This window comes from Onychomys torridus, chromosome 11, assembly GCF_903995425.1.
Source record: "Onychomys torridus chromosome 11, mOncTor1.1, whole genome shotgun sequence".
Taxonomy (NCBI): domain Eukaryota; kingdom Metazoa; phylum Chordata; class Mammalia; order Rodentia; family Cricetidae; genus Onychomys; species Onychomys torridus.
This window is the reverse complement of record NC_050453.1, coordinates 62,711,872-62,730,889: the sequence shown is the minus strand read 5'-3', so window position 1 is coordinate 62,730,889 and position 19,018 is coordinate 62,711,872. Positions and strand designations below refer to the sequence as shown.

Sequence of the window (19,018 nt, the reverse complement as noted above, 5' to 3'; positions counted from 1 at the left end):
GTAGCCTGGACCGGGATGGGTGTAGGGGGTGGGGGATGGGGGATGTTGGCAGTTACTCTGAACTCTAAGGGCCTGGCTGATGTGCACACGTAAGACTGTGAGATAGAGGCTGTCCAGGGACACAGTAGTGTGAGTGCACTAAGATTAATTTCGTACCTCATATTTTTAAATAAAATGGATTAGTTTTATATAGTAGTAAATGAATACAAGAGCAAAATTGAATTTTAATTGAAAATATGTGCACGTTATATTCAGAAAAAGCAAATTTATGAACCACAAGATGAATAATTATTTTGTAAACTTAAAACATTATGCTTTAATGAATTATCCTAACCAGGTATTTATTATCATGGACATTAGTGCCAAAGCGACCAAAGGTGCTAAGTGCAGGCAACCTGTTTTGGCACTGAAGTCAGAAAGACAACGCTGTGCTTCTTCTTCCTTCTTGAGAGAGCATCCAGTCATCACTCCAGGGTAGTTTGTGTTTCTTTGTGTATCTGGAGCTCTAAGAGCTTAATCTCCTGAGACAGCTTGTACACCTCTAGTGCCATTTTCACATCATTGGGATTTGGCAGACATTGCATCAACTTCTTGCCTGCATATACATGCTCACAGTCTTTAGAGGTCTCCTGAAAGAGATGGAGGTTTGGGGTAGCAGTGAGTGGCTCCAGACGATCGCTAAGAAATAGAGCAACATTATGTTACATGGTCATAAAAAAAAAAAAATAGGAGGCAGTACTCCTAGGCCTATGGAATTTCATTCTTGACAGGATTCAGTATGGCATATCCTCAAACGAAAATAGGAAAATATGCTGTGCCAATTTACCAAAAGACTTTGAGGAAAACACAGGTTCTCTGGACGACTTAGAAATGATTCACAACAAGTCATAGGTCAGCACTATTGGCAGGGAAGCCATCTTAGTGTTTGATGGCACAGAACTTCTTGATTTGTGCCACTTACCTGCTCACATTTGGGCAGCTCTGGGTACCAGGTTCCATTCTCTGAACAAGTGATACTTTGGGAACCTAGTATGGCAAAGCCAAAGTGACACTGGACGGTGACATTTTCAGATTCAACATACTGATCCTTATCGGCAGACAGCAATCCATTCCTTATCTCTGGTTTCTGGCACAGAGCTATAATGAAAACATGCTTTAGATAATTGTGATCTGAGGAGAAAAACATAATAGCCTGTAGCAAAAAAAAAAAAAAAATCTTGTGTGTAGCTTATTCTGCTTTCCATTTATTTTGTTAGCAAAATATTGATGAGCATTTTTCTTGAGCATAACAATCTATGTATTCTATATGACTTTGACTTAAGTCCCATGATCCTCCTGCTAAGTGAGTATTATTTTCCCATTTTGTGAAGAAGAAAACTCAGATAAAAAGAAGGTAAGAACTTTTTCCATGGCTATAATATGTTTAAATAACATGACAGGGTATTTGTAACAGTGTATATGACACCAGACTCTCTCTTGACACATTAACTCTTACTGTAAATAGTTCTGCAAGACTCTAATCATGAAGTTTTGATCTTCTGTGAGCAGTAGGGACAATTATGCCAAATAAATCACAAATTACTATGAATATAGTTATACTAATATTACATGAACGTAACATAAGACCTAATCCTGACTCCTCCTGCTCCCTATAACTAATTGGCACTGTGTTTTCTCAACACACCACATCTACATCATGGTAGGTGGAACCTTGGCAAAAGTTCTGAGGGCAAAACCTATCACTCTATTTGAAATGAGCCCAACAGAGATTGTGCTGGTACCAGAACAAGTTCTGTTGAATTCTTTACAGGCCTATGGGTGTAATTATAACATGTTTTGCTTCTATAATATTTCTTAAAATACATATAAGAAACTGAGAATATGAGCTGCCTTAAGAAGGCTGATACTGTGACCATGAGGAAGAAGTAGAAGGAAATAATATTATGCATGTTTTTCTGTGGTTTTGTATGGAATATCATCTGTTTGTATTAGTTATTTAAAATAAGCAAAACTGACTCTACCAGAGACCCTACTGACTGACGGCAAGACGTCTGGGTAGGCTGCCCTCCTCCAAACTCCCCTCTGTCTCAGCACCCTCCCACCCTCCCCAGTCTAGCACCCTCCCACCCTCCCCAGTCTAGCACCCTCCTGCCCTCCCCAGTCTAGCACCCTCCTGCCCTCCCCAGTCTAGCACCCTCCCACCCTCCCCAGTCTAGCACCCTCCCACTCCCTCCCCAGTCTAGCACCCTCCCACTCCCTCCCCAGTCTAGCACCCTCCCACCCTCCCCAGTCTAGCACCCTCCTAGCTGCCATGCCACAGCCTCCAATCTGAGCAAAGACTCCCCTCTCTACCAGATACCATACAGACTGAAGCAAGAAGTCAAGGTAAGCTGCCTGCCAGCCAAACTCCCCTACTCTCTCACCCTCTTGGTGTCTCCCTACTCTATCCCCAATCAGGAGCCTTTCTAATCACTGTGCTCCATCCCCCCAACTGGGGAAGAGACTCCCTGCTCTGCCTGTGCTCAACTCGACCACAGTTGCTGTCAGAAGTCCAGCCTCCACTCCAGCCCCTGCTCAACCACAGGCCACATTTATCAGAAGACAAGAGAAGAAATAGAAACCAAGAAACAAAACATCCATCCAACAAGGACTAACTCAGAAATTGTCACCTAAACCTACAATCACTCCAAACCCAGATGCCTAGATGTCAGAACACAATAACAGCCAAGCAGTATGTCATGACCAGAGCCCAGCTATCCTATTACAGCACACCCTAAATACTCCAACACAGCTCAAGCACAGGGAAACAGACCTTGAAACAAACTTTATGAAGATGATTGAGGTCCTTAAAAAGGAACTGAATGAATCCCTTAAAAAAAAGCCAGGGAAAAACAAACAAACAAACAGTTCCAGGAAATGAATAAAACTATTCAAGACCTGAAAATGGAAATGGAAGCAATAAAGAAAATACAAAATGAGGGAATTCTGGAAGTGAAAAATCTAGGTAAGTGAACAGGAACCACAAATGCAAGCATCACCAACAGACTATAAGACATGGAAGAGAGAATCCCAGGCATAGAATACACAATAGAAGAAATAGACATTGGTCAAAGAAAACATTAAATCTAAAAAGTTCCTGACACAAAAGATCTGGGACACTATGTAAAGACCAAGCCTAAGAATAATAGGAATACAAGAAGGAGAAGAATCCCACTTCAAAGGCCCAGAAAATATTTTCAACAAAATCATAGAAGAAAAATTTCCTAACTTTAAGAAAGATGCCTATAAACATACAAGAAGCTTACAGAACACCCAATAGATTAGACCAGAGAAGGAAATCCCCTCACCACATAATAAAATTCTAAATATTCAGAACAAAGAAAGAATACTAAAAGCTGAAAGAGAAAAAAAGCAAGTAATATATAAAGGCAGACCTATTAGAATCACACCTGACTTCTCAATGGAGACTCTAAAAGCCAGAAGGACCTGAACAGATGTCCTGCAGACTCTAAGAGAAAACAGATGCAAGCCCAGATTATTATACCCAGCAAAACTTTCAATCATCATAGAGGGTGAAAACAAGACATTCCATGATAAAGTCAAATTTCAACAATATCTATCCACAAATCCAGCCCTACAGAGGGTACTAGAAGGAAAACTCCAACCCAAGGAGGATAACTACACACTGGAAGCCATGGGAAATAATCTCACACCAGCAAAACAAAAGAGAAAAAGAGAGAGAGAGAGAGAGAGAGAGACCTGCCAGCTGCCGCCATGACAAGCCAGATGTAAGGTACTGGTAAGCTGCCAGCCACGTGGCAACTTATAGACTAACAGAAATGGGTTAATTTAAGATATAAGGACTAGATAGCAAGAAGTCTGCCACGGCCATACAGTTTGTAAACAATATAAGTTTCTGTGTGTTTACTTGGTTGGGTCTGAACATCTATGGGCCTGGTGGGTGAGAGAGATTTGTACTGACTGTGGGCCAGGCAGGAAAACTCTAGTTACAAATGGTGCCCAACGTGTTGGCAAGAATTTCCACCTAAAACCTGAAAAAAAAGATTCTAAGACGGAGCTGAAGGCAGCTTCCTAGTTGTCTCTCTCAAGTTAGCAGCAGCCTGCCGGTTTGAGCTACTATGGTGGGTTCCTGGCGTGTGCGTCTGACCTGCAGTGTGGCGGGGATGAGGCGTCTGCAAGTGGTGCTTTACTCTGCTGCGTGGTAGATTTAGCCTTTGCTAATAAAAAAAAAAAAAAGAAAATGAAAGAAAGAAAGAAAAAAGAAAGGTTTCTGGGTTATGCGCTGCTTTGATGAAACTGCTTCTGATAGTTGATGGTACGCATGGCTCCAGACCCAGAGCTGGCGGTAAACTGTGACACCACCATGATGGAAAGCTGAGGTGGGCAGAGCCAGCAGCCACAGCAGTATTTCAGCCTTAGAAATGCTGCAATTTAAAGCAATTGATTCACAATAAGATAAATTCAGATGGAACAAGACTTTAAATGCTTTACAATATGTGTAAAAATGTACATAGGCTTGAAAGAGAAAAAAATATATACAGTTATATAAACAAATAATTTTTAAAAATAAAGTCTTTAAAGAGACAGTAAAGGTAGTATAAAAAAATAAGCCACATAAAAGATGGATATTACACAGATAATCTGGATTGTGTTGTCTTTGGGATTTTAACTAAAGAGAGATATTTGATTGTAAAGGCAGAGGAATTAAGCCAATCAGTATATTTTAAAGACACCTTGACTTCAAATTTGGATATAAGGATATGTTGCTTTAGAAAAGAGTCTCTGCTTTTGTTTCCATAGAAAGCCAGAGGCTGTGTATTTGTTCCAGATTAAGATACATCAGTTTTGATCAGCCAAGACCCCCTGAAAGGTCTCCAATGACACCATGGCCCAGATGATCCAACATCCAGAATGGTTTCAAGGCAACTGGCTCAAACTATATACCTTCATGGACTACTCCATAATCCTAAAATTTTCTTTGTGTCCCCATAAGATACAGTGCCCCGCTCCAGCAGCAAGTAGTAAGAAAAACTATGCCCACATTCCCAAAATTTTCAAGCTGGCTTTGGAGATGGAATTGGCTCACTCCTTCTCTAAACCCAGGGATATTGCTAAAAGAAAAGGTTAAGAGATTCTTGTGTCCCAAATCAGAAGAGCCCTCTGGTATGGGACAGAGAAAAACCAATACTTTTATTTAAATCAGGTTGATTATAAATGTAATCTCTTTCTAAAGAAAAAAAGGGGATATGATATAGATATAATAGGATGAAAGAATAGATTAATGAACTTACTTCTAAAGAACAACTTGTTTGAAATGTTTTACATTATTATAGATTTTAGTCTATTGATACAAACTTGAAGTTAATTTTGTTATACTGTGTGTATATTTCTACTCTTGTTTAAGGTATTATGTTTGTACAGCTCATTTAAAATTGTAATGGATAATTAAAAATAGATTAATAATTAGTCATCTATGATAATCATACTTATAGCTATGTTAGTTAAGTCTTCTAGGTATACATAGATATATTTCAGATAGATAGGTAATCTTCAAATACTTCAAAGATCTACAGAATATGGCATTTAAAATATTTTAAAAATTTAGACTTTCTGGACAGTGAGACATGTCTGCTCCTGGCAGCACCGATTTACTTCAGAGAGGAGGATGGGCATAGAAGACACTTCATATAGAGTTTATCTTCACCTTGACAAAAATAGCCATTTGGGCAAGAAACTTTTTGCCTGGACTGTTTGATCAACTGAACATGCAGGATCCATAGAAAGGTGACCACTAAACTTTGTTTGACAAAATGGTCCTTCAGGTTCCTGCTTCACAGAGGAAACTGCCAGACATTCTACAGGCCACTGAGAGAAGTGACTGAGAGACTCTAGCCCTGTGGGCTGAAGACAAATGCCCCAACTTTACAAAGGAACATTAGGTGACTGTCCAGGCTGCCAGCTGTCTCTGTCTACCCTGCAAGCCTCCCGAAAGTTGCTTGCATCCTTCTCCCAGTTCTCAGGTAATATTATATCCTTCTGAGGTCTTTGATGTAGTTAAAGACTAAATAGGTATAATTTTCCTTAGTTATGATAAAAGATAAGTTAGATATAAACCTTAGACTCATAAATATAGGATAGATAGAATATTTTGTTTAATTTTGCCAAAACAAATAGACTAAATATTATAACTATAATTCTTGCTTGATAATTGTTTTGTTATATGTAATTTGTTGTGGATATTGTTTTATGTAAATAAAGTTCTGATTGGCCAGTGGCCAGGCAGGAAGTATAGGCGGGACAAGAGAGAAGAGAATTTTGGGAAATAGAAGGCTGGGGAGAGACATCGCCAGCTGCCGCCATGAAAAGCAACATGTAAAGACATTGGTAAGCCATAAGCCATGTGGCAAAGTATAGACTAACAGAAATGGGTTAATTTAAGAGAGAAAAAGTAAATAACGAGCAGCCTGCCATGGCCATACAGTTTTTAAATAATGTAAGTCTCTGTATGTTTTTTTGGTTGGGTCTGAGTGACTGTGGGACTGGCGGATAAGAGAGATTTATCTTGACTGGGCCAGGCAGGAAAACTTATATTGCTCTATGTAAATAAAGTTCTGATTGGCCGGTGGCCAGGCAGGAAGTATAGGCGGGACAAGAGAGAAGAGAATTCTGGGAAATAGAAGGCTGGGGAGAGACACCGCCAGCTGCCGCCATGAAAAGCAACATGTAAAGACACTGGTAAGCCACAAGCCATGTGGCAAAGTATAGACTAACAGAAATGGGTTAATTTAAGATATAAGAACTAGATAGCAAGAAGCCTGCCACAGCCATACAGTCTGTAAGCAAGAGAGAGAGAGAGAAAGAGAGAAGCATACACACACACACACACACACACACACACACACACACACACACACATTTACTCATTCCCTCCCTCCTTCACTCACTCACTCACTCACTCACTCACTCACTTATATACCATCATCAAAAACAGCAAAAAAAGAAAAAACACCCCAGGAATTACAGGAATTAATAATCATTGGTCATTGATACCTCTTGATATTAATGGGTTAAATTCCCAAATAAAAAGACACAGACTAACAGAGTGGATGTGAAAACAGGATCCATCCTTCTCCTATATATACAAGAAACACACCTCAACATCAAAGATAGACATTACCTCAGAGTAAAGGGTTGGAAAAAGATTTTTCAAGCAAATGGGCCTAAGAAACAAGTTGGTATAGCACTTCTAATATCTAACAAAATAAACTTCAAACCAAAATTAATCAAGAAGGATAGGGAAGGACTTATCAAAGGAAATATTAACCAAGATGGTATTCCAATTCTTAATATCTATGCCCTAAATGCAAGGGAACCCACTTTTGTAAAAGAAACATTACTAAAGCTTAAATCACACACTGACCCTCACACATTGATAGTGGGAGATTTCAATACCCCACTCTCACCAACAGATAGGTCACCCAAACATAAAATAAAGAGAAAAATACTGGAGTTAACAGATGTTATAAACAAAATGGACCTAACAGATATCTATAGAACATTTTACTCAAACACAAAAGAATATACCTTCTCAGCACTTCATAGAACTTTCTCCAAAATTGACCACATACTGTGCCACAAAATAATCGAAACAGATACAAAAAAATTGAAATAACCCCCTGGATCATATCAGACCAACACATATTGAAGCTGGATTTCAATAACAAGATAAACAACAGAAATCCTACAAACTCATGGAAACTGAACAACTCTACTCAATGACTACTGAGTCAAGGGAGAAATAAAAAAAAATTAAAGAGTTTCTAGAACTCAGTGAAAATGAATATATAACACACCTGGTCTTATGGGACACAGTGAAAGCTGTTCTAAAAGGAAAGTTCATAGCACTAAGTGCCTGCATAAAGAAATTGGAGAGATCTCATACAACACACTGAAAACTCTATAACAAAAAGAAGCAAATACACCCAAGAGGAATAGATGGCAGGAAATAGTCAAACTGAGGGCTGAAATCAACAAAATAGAAACAAAGAGCAATACAAAGATTCAATGAAACAAAGATTTGCTTCTTTGAGAAAATTAACAATATAGACAAGCCCTTATCCAAACTAACTAAAAGATGGAGAGAGAATATCCAAATGAACAAAACCAGAAACAGAAAGGGGGTCATAACAACAGACACTAAGGAAATCCAAAGAATCATTAGGACATACTTTAAAAACCTATACTCCACAAAATTGATAAATCTAAAAGAAATGAACAGTTTTCTTAGTAGATACTACTTACCAAAGTTAAATCAAGATCACAGAAACAATTTAAATAAATCTAAGGAAATAGAAGCAGTCATTAAAAGCCCCCCTAAACAAATGAACAAACAAACAAACAAACAAATAAATAAATAAATAAATAGCCAGGGAACAGATAGTTTCTGTGCAGAATTCTACCAGACTTTCAAAGAGATAACACCAATACTCTTCAAATTATTCCACAAAATAGAAACAGAAGGAACATTGCAAAAATTCATTCTATGAAGCAATAGTCATTCTGATACCCAAACCGCACAAAGATGCAACAAAGAAAGAGAAATATGGGTCATTTTCCCTATGAACATAGATGTAAACATACTCAATAAAATACAGGCAAACTGAATCCAAGATCACACCAAAAAGATCATCCACCATGACCACATAGGCTTCTACCCAGAGATATAGGGATGATTCAACATATGAAAATCTGCCAATGAAATCCACCATATAAACTAATTGAATGAAAGAAAAGCACATGATCATCTTATTATAATGTTGAAAAAGCCTTTGGCAAAATTCAACACCCCTCCATGATAAAAGTCTTATAAAGAGAGATGACTGACCCACAAACTGTGGACTGGTGGCTGTGGAGCCCCCATGGAACTGGACTAGGCCCTCTGGATACAGAAGATGGTTGTTTGGCTCAAACTGTTTGGGGGGCACCTAGGCAAGAGGATTGGCATCTGTCCCTGGTGCATGGGCAGGCCTCTGGGAATCTGGTGCCTGTGGTGTGATGCCTTACACAGCCTTGGTACAGTGGGAAGGGGCTTGGACCTGCCTAGGCTCAGTGTGCCAGGCTCTGATGACTCCCCATGGGAGACCTTGATTTGGGGGATGCAGGGTTGCTTGGGAGATTGGGCTGGGGGGTGGGACAAGAGAGGAGGGGGGAATCTGTGGGTGCTATGTGGAGTGAATAGAAAATTTTGTAATAAAGAAAAATGAAAAAAAAAAGTCTTGTAAAGAGTAGGATACAAAGGATATACCTCAACCTAACAAAGGTATTTTTCAACAAACCTATAGCCAACATAAAATTAAATGGAGAGAAACTCAAAGCAATCCCACTAAAATCAGGAACAAGATAAAGTTGTCCACTCTCTCCATATATATTGAATATAGAATTTGAAGTTCTAGCTAGAGCAATAAGAGAAGTTAAGGGGATCAAGAGAATACAAATTGGAAATAAAGAAGTCAAATGTCACTATTTGCAGATGTTGAGATAGTGTCCATAAGCAACCCCAAAAATTCTACCAGGGAACTCCTACAGCTGATAAACACCTTAGTGGAGTGATTGGATACAAGATTAACTAAAAAACACCAGTAGCCCTCCTATGTATAAATGACAAATGAACTGAGAGAGAAACCAAGGAAACAATGCTCTTCACAACAGCCATAAACAATATAAAATAGCTTGGGAGTAACTCTAACCAAGCAAGTGAAAGACTTGTATGATAAAAATTCTAAATCTTTGAAGAAAGAAATCAAAGAAGATATCAGAGGATAGATAGAGCTCCCATGCTCATGGATCAGAAGTATCAACACAGTAAAAAAAAAAAAAAAAAAAAGGGCTATTGTACCAAAAGCAATCTACAGATTCAACACAATCCTCACCAAAATTCCAACAGAAGTCTTTATAGACTTTGAAAGGAAATACTCAAATTTTTATGGAAAAATAAAGAAAAACAGGATAGCTAAAACAATCTGACACAATAAAAGAACTTCTGAAGGTATCACCATCACTGATATCAATCTATATTACAGAGCTATAATAATAAAAAAAAACATGGTATTGGCATAAAAACAGTGTTCAATTGAATCTAATCAAAGACCCAGACATACATCTATAGACCTGTGGATACCTGATTTTTGATAAAGGTCCCAGAAACACACAATGAAAAAAAGAAAGCACCTTCGACAAATGGTGCTGGTCTAACTAGATATCTGCATCTAGAAGAATGCAAACAGATCCGTATTTATCACCCTGCACAAAAGTCAAGTTCAAGTGGACCAAGGACCTCAACATAAAACCAAATGCACTGAACCTGACAGAAGAGAAAGTGAAGTGGGGAATAGCCTTAAACGTGCACAGGAAACAACTTCCTGCACAGAATACTGAGAGCACAGGTTCCAAGAACATCAATCAATAAATGGGACCTCATTAAACTGAAAAGCTTCTATAAGGCAAAGGACACTGTCAATAGGACAAAACAGCAGCCTACTGAATGGGAAAAGACTTTCACCAACCTCACATCTGACAGAGGACTATTATCTAAAACACATAACGAACTCACGAAATTAGACATCAACAAACCAAATAATTGAATTAAAAAAATGAGGTACAGGGCTAAACAGAGAATTCATTTTTTATTATTTTTTTAATACAGCTTTGGGGAAGCCCTCAGTTCTGCTCACTGCTGGCCTTCCAATGTAATTAAACAGAGAATTCTTAACAGAAGAATCTCAAATGGCTAAGAAAACACTTAAAGAAATGTTCAACATCCTTAGCCATCATGGAAATGCAAATCAAAGCCACTTTGAGATTCCATCTTACACCTATCAGAATGGCTAAGATCAGTAATACAACTGACAGCTCATGCAGGTGAGGATGTTGAGCAAGGGGAACACTCCTCTATTGCTGGTGGGAGTACAAACTCATACGACCACTATGGAAGTCATTATGGCACTTCCTCAGAAAACTGCTAACTGACCTACCTCAAGACCCAAATATACTGCTCTTGGGCATATATTTAAAGGATGCTTCCTCTTATCATAAAGATACTTACTCAACTATGATCATAGTAGCTTTATTCATAATAGCCAGAAACTTAAAACAATCTAGATGTCCTTCGATAGAAGAATAAATAAAGAAAATGTGGTACATTTACACTATGGAGTATTACTCAGCTGTTAAAAGCAATGACATCATGAAATTTTCAGGCAAATGAATGAAACTTGAAAAAAAAATCATCCTGAGTGAGATAACCCAGACAGACCCAGAAAGACAAACACAGTATGTACTCACTTATAAGTAGATATTAGCTGTTAAGTCAATGATAATCAAGCTACAATCCACAGACCCAGGAAGGCTAAGTAACAGGAATGCTCTAATATAGATATGAGGTAGATCACTGAATCTACCCTGAGAAAAAAGATAAAGAAATAATAGGATAAATGGGTAGATCACTGAATCTACACTAAAAAGAAAAAGGGAAAGATATAAAAATGACAAAAGGTAGATTATTGGAATTTTTATGAAAAGAAAAAAGAGATAATATGAATATGATAAGAAAAAGATCAATTTTTGAATATACTTTTAAAAAGGAACTACATGTTTTAAATAGGATAAGTAATGAAAAATTTTTTTGTCTGAATTTTTCAAATGTTACTGGACTGGACATTGTTATATATAATGGAGTTTTTTGTCTGAATCTGTCAAATGTTAATGGACTAGACATCATTAATGTAATCTTGACTGTGTATATTGTATATACTTATTGGATATGATTTTTCTTGTATTAGTTATAAGCTTTTTTAAATTTTAGACAAAAACAGGGGAAATGTGGTATTGTGTTCCCAAAAAATATTGTGCAGGCTAATAAACTTATCTGGGATCAGAGAACAGGACGGCCATGATATTAAACATGAGGATAGGCAGTGGTAGCACATGCCTTTAATCCCAGCACTTGGGAGGCAGAGCTAGGTGGATCTCTGTGTGTTCAAGGATACAGCCAGGCATGGTGACATATGCATTTAATCCCAGAAATCCAGGCTTTAATCCCAGGGAGTGACGGCAGAAAGTAGAAAGATACATAAGGCGTGAAGACCAGAAACTAGAAGCATTTGGCTGGTTAAGCATTCAGGCTTTCGAGCTGCAGCTCAGCTGAGAGCCATTGGGATGAGGACTCAGAAACTTGCAGTCTGAGGAAACAAAACCAGCTGAGGAACTGGCAAGGTGAGGAAGCTGTGGCTTGTTCTGTGTCTCTGATCTTCCAGCATTCACCCCAATAACTGGCCTCAGGTTTGTTCTTATTAATAAAACCTGTTAAGATTCCTGCTACACTCTAAGGGAGATGCATGGGTCTGTCTCTTTGGGAAGGGGAAATAGAATAGATTTTGTGGGTGGTCTAAGAGCAAGTGGGGGTGGGAACAAAGAGGGATCAGACAGGGAGAAGGGGTGAAGGGTGATAGCACTAAAAGAGATGACTGGAATTGGAGGACATTTGGGGGGCAGGTGATGTGGAAACCCAGTCCAGTAGAAACTCAGGAGTCTATTGAGGATGACCCTAATAAGGACTCCTTGTAATGGAGGGATCAAAACCTGACCAACCATCCTCTATAACCAAGCAAGGCTTCCAGAGGTGGAACAGGGACACACCAACCCAGTCATAAAACCTTCAACCTATTCTCTACCTCGCCTGCAAGTTGTACTGGGGCAATGGAGGCACAGAACTTGTGGGAGTAGCCAACTAATGACTGGTCTAACTTGAGGCCCATGTCACGAGAGGGAGCCCATGACTGATGCTGCCTGGATGACCAGGAATAGAGGCTAGACATCCCAGGCTAGACAAATAGAAAAAAATCAATAAATGATTCCCAACCATATTCTTATACGCTCATAAATTGGTGCCTAACCCAATAGTCATCAAAGAGGCTCCTATTGGCAGATGATGGGAGCAGATGCAGAGACCTACAGCCAAACATTAAATAGAGAGCCAAAATTGAAGATCTCCATCAGGTTCCTCCCCTTGTAGCTCCAGGAACCCTATGGAAGAGGAAGAGGAAGAAATGTAGGAGCCAGAGGGGTCAAGGACACCAGGAGAAATGGCCGACAGATATCACCATAGCAAGGCTCATAGGGGCTCACAGAGACTGAAGCAGCAACCATGGAGCCTGCATGGGACAGCACTAAGAACTCTGCATATATGTTATGGTTGTAGCTTGATATTTTTGTGGGAATCCTAACAGTGGGAGTAGGGGTCTCTCTGTCTATTTTGTCTGCTCATGAGATCCATTTCCTCTTACTGAGTTGCTTCGCCCAAAATTGATATGATGGTTTGTGCCTAGTCTCATCCAATCTTGTTATGCCAAGTTCAGTGGACATTCCTGGGAGGCCTGCTCATTTTTGAAGGAAAATGGAAGAGGAATGGATCTGAAGGAGAGCAGAGGTTAAGATGGGGCATGGGAAGAAGGCAGGAAGGGAAAACTGAGGTTGGAATGTATTAAAAACAAAAAAATTCATTTGGTGGGCCCTGCAGGAGGGTTCCCCTTTTCTAAGACTGCAGGCAGACCCTGCAGTCTCCACACCCTGCCCCTATACTCATCTGCCTGAGACCCCAGCCACTTCCTGAGACTCAGAGACCAGCCCCCAGCTTCCATCCTGCCCTGGAACTCCCACCTGGACCAGAGGTGAGTACCTGGGATCACATCCAGAGAGGCCTGCACCTAGGTCACAGCCTGGGGCACCAGCCACTCCGGAGAAGGCCTGCCCAACTGGGACCCAGGTTCTGGCCATAGGGCAGCACCCCCACCCCCACCAGGAAGGTTCCCCCTTTCCAAGACCCTCCAGTGGACCCTACAACCTCCATGCCCTGGCCCCACACCCATCTGCCCGAGACCCCAGCCACTTCCTGAGGCTCAGAGACCAGCCCCCAGCTTCCATTCTGCCCTGGAACTCCCATCTGGACCAGAGCTTCCATCCTGCCCCAGAACTCCCATCTGGACAAGATAAGGAGACCCCAAGGGACTTGCTGAGACTCAGAGTCCAGCCCCCAGCTCCCATCCAGCCAGCACTCTCATCTGGACCAGCACTCCCATCTGGCCCAGAGCTTCCATCTGGACCAGAGAGAGGCTCCCTAAATCTGTCAGCTCTGTTTGGACCAAGTGTACTGATAAGACCAAGAATGAACCCACAAGGAGATTGGCAGACACCAAAGCAGAAGTACATACAACAAAATAAAGAGCAATACAGCATCACCAGAACCTAGCCCTTCTCCAACAACTAGACCTGAACATCACAGAATGGAAGAAGCAGAAGAAAACAACCTTATAAGTAACATCATGAAGAGGCTAGAGCTTTATATAGAAGAAATCAAAAATAAAGTAGAGGAACAGACAAACAAAAAATGGGAAGAATGCTATAAAAAAACTAGAAGAAAGGACAAATAAAGCAGAAGAAAACAATAAGTCCCTGAAAGAAAACCATGAAAAAGCAATGAAACAGATGAGGGAAACAGTCCAAGAAATGAAAAGGGAAATGGAAAAAATGAAGAAGACACTAGCAGAAGGAATGCTGGAAATAGAAAATCTGAGTAAACAAACAGGAACTACAGAGGCAAGTACAAACAACAGAATGCAAGAGATGGAAGAGAGGATCTCTGGTGTTGAAGATACATTAGAAGACATAGATTCATCAATCAAAGAAAACACTATAGCCAACAAAGTCATGACCCAAAATGTCCAAGAAATTTGGGACACCATGAAAAGACCAAATCTACGAATAATAGGGATAGAGGAAGGAGAAGAATATCCACTCAAAGGCACAGAAAATATATTTAACAAGATCATAGAAGAAAACTTTCCCAACTTAAAGAAGGAAATGCCTATGAAGATACAAGAAGTCTATAGAACGCCAAACAGACTAGACCCCCCCAAAAAGTCCTCTTGCCACATATTAATTAAACAACTAAACGTACAGAATAAAGAAAGAATATTAAGGGCAGCAAAGGAAAAAGGCCAAGTGACTTATAAAGGCAAACCCATCAGAATAACACCCAATTTCTCAATGGAGACTTTGAAAGCCAGAAGGACCTGGACAGATATAATGCAGACACTAAGAGACCATGGATGCCAGCCTAGACTAATATACCCAGCAAAACTTTCAGTCATCATAGATGGAGTGAACAAGACCTTCCAAGACAAAATCAGATTTAAACAATACTTATCCACAAACCCAGCCCTACAGAAAGCACTAGAAGGAAAATTCCAACCTAAGGAAGTCAGATACACCCTCAAAAACACAGGCAATAGATAACACCACAGCAGTAAACCCCAAAGAAGAGAAGTACACACATGCTACCACCAAAAAATAAAAATAATAACAGGAATGAACAATCACTGGTCATTAATATCCCTTAATATCAATGGACTTAATTCACCTATAAAAAGACACAGACTAACAGAATGGATACAAAAACAGGACCCATCTTTCTGCTGCATACAAGAAACACACCTCAAATTCAAAGACAGACACCTACTAAGAATAAAAGGCTGGGAAAAGACTTTCCAATCAAATGGTCTTAAGAAGCAAGCTGGTGTAGCCATCCTAATATCCAACAAAATAGACTTCAAACTAAAATCAATCAAAAGAGATGATAAAGGACATTACATACTCATCGCAGGAAAGATCCACCAAGATGAAGTTTCAATTCTGAACATTTATGCCCCAAACACAAGGGCACCCATATATGTAAAAGAAACATTACTAAAGCTTAAATCACATATAAAACCCCACACATTAATAGTGGGAGACTTCAACACCCCACTTTCACCTCTGGACAGATGGGCCAAATTGAAACTTAACAGAGAAATAATGGACTTAACTGATGTTATGACTCAAATGGACTTAATTGATATCTACAGAACATTCCACCCGAACAAAAAAGAATATACCTTCTTCTCCCCACCCCATGGAACCTTCTCTAAAATTGACCACATACTTGGCCACAAAGCAAATCTCAACAGATACAAAACAATTGGAATAACTTCCTGTGTTCTATCAGACCACCATGGTTTAAAGTTAGATTTCAACAACAACAACAAAAACTACAGAAAACCTACAATCTCATGGAAACTGAATAACGCTCAACTGAATTACCAATGGGTTAAGGAAGAAAGAAAGAAAGAAATTAAAGACTTCCTAGAAATCAATGAAAATGAATACACAACATACCCAAACTTATGGGACACTATGAAAGCAGTGCTAAAAGGGAAATTCATAGCACTAAATGCCCACATAAAGAAGTTGGAGAAATCTCACACTAGTGACTTGACAGCACACCTGAAAGCTCTAGAACAAGAAGAAGTAAAATCCCCCAGGAGGAACAGATGCCAGGAAATTATCAAATTGAGAGCTGAAATCAATAAAATAGAAATAAAGAGAACAATACAAAAAATTAATGAAACAAAGAGTTGGTTCTTGGAGAAAATCAACAAGATGGCCAAACACCCTAATGGTCATGCTGGAACTCTCATCCAATAACTGATGGAAGTGGATGAAGAGAACCTCAGCCAGGCCCCAGGTGGAGTTCCAGGAGTCCAATTGTCGAGAAAGAGGAGGGACTGTAAGAGTGTGAATTGTTGAGACCAAGATTGGAAAAGCATAGGGACAAATAGCCAAACTAATGGAAACACATGAATTATGAACCAAAAGCTGTGGAGCCCCCAACTGGATCAGGCCCTCTGGATAAGTGAGACAAATGAATAGCTTGAAGTATTTGGGAGGCACCCAGGCAGTGGGACCTGGACCTTTCCTTAGTGCATGAGCTGGCTGTTTGGAACCTTGGGCTTACATAGGGACACTTTGCTCAGCCTGGAAGGAGGGGACTGGACCTGCCTATACTGAATCCACCAGGTTGAATTGAATCCCCAGGGGAGTCTTGGCCCTGGAGGAGCTGGGAATGGAGGGGAGGGACTGGGGAAAGGTGGGGGCAGGGGCGGGAGGGGAGAGGACAGGGGAACCCATGGCTGATGTGTAAAATTAAAACACAAATATAATAAATAAAAAAGGAGAAAAATTCATAAAAGAAAAGAAAAATCATATAATTACAAGAAAAAATAATCAAATGTTTTATCCTTCATCTGTCAGGGAATAACTTTGCTCTCCATTCCTGACAACAATCCTACCCATGTGGCCATGGGGTGGGAAGAATGTGGAAGTTACCTTTACACTGTGGAGCTGCTGATCTCCATTGTGAAAATAGGCAGGAGATATTTGCCTCTCCAACCAGGCTGTATCCTTTATCACACTGATATGTTGCCATATTTGGCATGATTTTATTAGATGTGACAGTATAATGTCCATGGGCAATTTCTGGAGGAAAATCACAACCTGGATGATAAAACACAGGAGAGAAGGTGAGCCTGTGAAATATGTCAAACAGCGCTTCCCCAGAGTTGTGTGTTGTGGCTGGTTCATTCTGTCCTTCTTTCCTCCCTGCCTGGAAGATCCCTGGACCAAAGCCATGCACTTGAATGACCTTCCTGGAAGCCTCAGGTTCAGGAATTTGGAAGTCTCAAACTACCCACTGTTAGAATTTGGATGGTGAATTTCTCGAAGTGACCTATAAGTTAAAGGCTTAGTTCCCAGCTGACACTGTTGGTAGGTGTTGGAAATTTTACAAGGTGGGGCCTTGTGGGAGGTTCTTAGGTCACTAGAGGCTTTCTCTTTATGGACACTGTGTGTCTCCAGCCCTCTTGTCTCTTTCTTTCCTCTCTGCCTCATGACTGGGGAAATAGTTTCGCTCCAACTTACACTCCTGCCATGAAGCTTCACCTTTACACAAGACTAAAGCAATGGATTCAACCTCTGAAACGGTAAGCAAGCCCTCAATTAACTATTTTCTTTTATAAGAGTTGCCTTGGGCATGGTGTCTCTTCACAGCAATAGACACCCCAACTAAGACAGTAAGACTCTTATATAACTAAATATGTTGAAATGGCCATTCTCGTATTTCTATTAAATTCACCAGCTTCTTCACTCCAAAGTTTGGATTTTGGAGACCTCAGACTTCTCATAACAACAGCTGAACCCCATGTGATATATTTACTATAAAAGAATAATTCAGCTTTGAGTAAATAAAGTCACTGATTTAGCAAAGGCCTGTTTTTCTCCATCCACTTCAAAAAAGAGGTTAGGAACAGCATTGACACACTTGGAAATGTCAAGAGCTTACACTTCCATCTTGGGTCTCAGGCTGTGATAATTCTCCTGCTTTCCTTCAGTCAAACAGCAGTTCTCTTCATGGGGGTCACCTAATACCATCTGCACATCAGATACTTACATTACAATTCATAACAGTAGAAAGACTACAGCTATGAAGTAGCAATGGGAATAGTTTTATGGTTGGCGTTCACCACAACGTGAGGAACTGTGTTAAGGGGTCGCAGCATTAGAAGGTACAAAGATACCTTGATAATCTGGATATCCATTGCACATTACATTGATCCAATATATTAATGGCATCATGCTAATTCTAGTGATGAGCATGAAATGGCTAGCATGATGGTACTCCAATGCACAGAATATAAATTGTCCAAGACTTGCCACACTGATAATTCTTTTTTTACTTTCAAGGTTCAGTAACTATTAGGTATCCATTGAAGCTAAAGCCACATGACTGCCACTTGAACATCCTACTATAAGGAAGGAGCTGAACACCAAGCAGTCCTTTCTAGACTCTAGAGGCAGCATAATCTCTACTTGGGAATCTTGCTCTAAGCCCTTATATTAGGTGACACATGAGAGTGCCATGTCTGAGTGGTGCTTCTGTTTGGCAAGGAATGTTTAGCAGATCTGGGTGAGTCTATAGTGAAATCATGCTGATGTTAGTCTCTAGGATTGGGCTTTGTGTATTGAAGCTGGCTATAATAGTGAAATCTTCAAATGTTGGTGGGAAATGCAC

At 39.9% G+C, this 19,018-nt stretch overlaps 1 protein-coding gene across 1 annotated transcript in view; it reads right to left on the bottom strand.

The window, feature by feature from the left end:
- Window positions 1-464: 464 nt before the first annotated feature.
- The window catches only part of C4bpa (complement component 4 binding protein alpha), a 46,936-nt gene continuing 28,382 nt past the window's right edge, over window positions 465-19,018 (bottom strand). The window contains exons 9-11 of the mRNA XM_036201983.1: window positions 17,278-17,445; window positions 962-1,137; window positions 465-629 (exon numbers count right to left, since the gene is read on the bottom strand). Coding sequence (XP_036057876.1) covers window positions 465-629; window positions 962-1,137; window positions 17,278-17,445 — 509 coding nt within the window. The remainder of the gene's footprint in view (window positions 630-961; window positions 1,138-17,277; window positions 17,446-19,018) is intronic.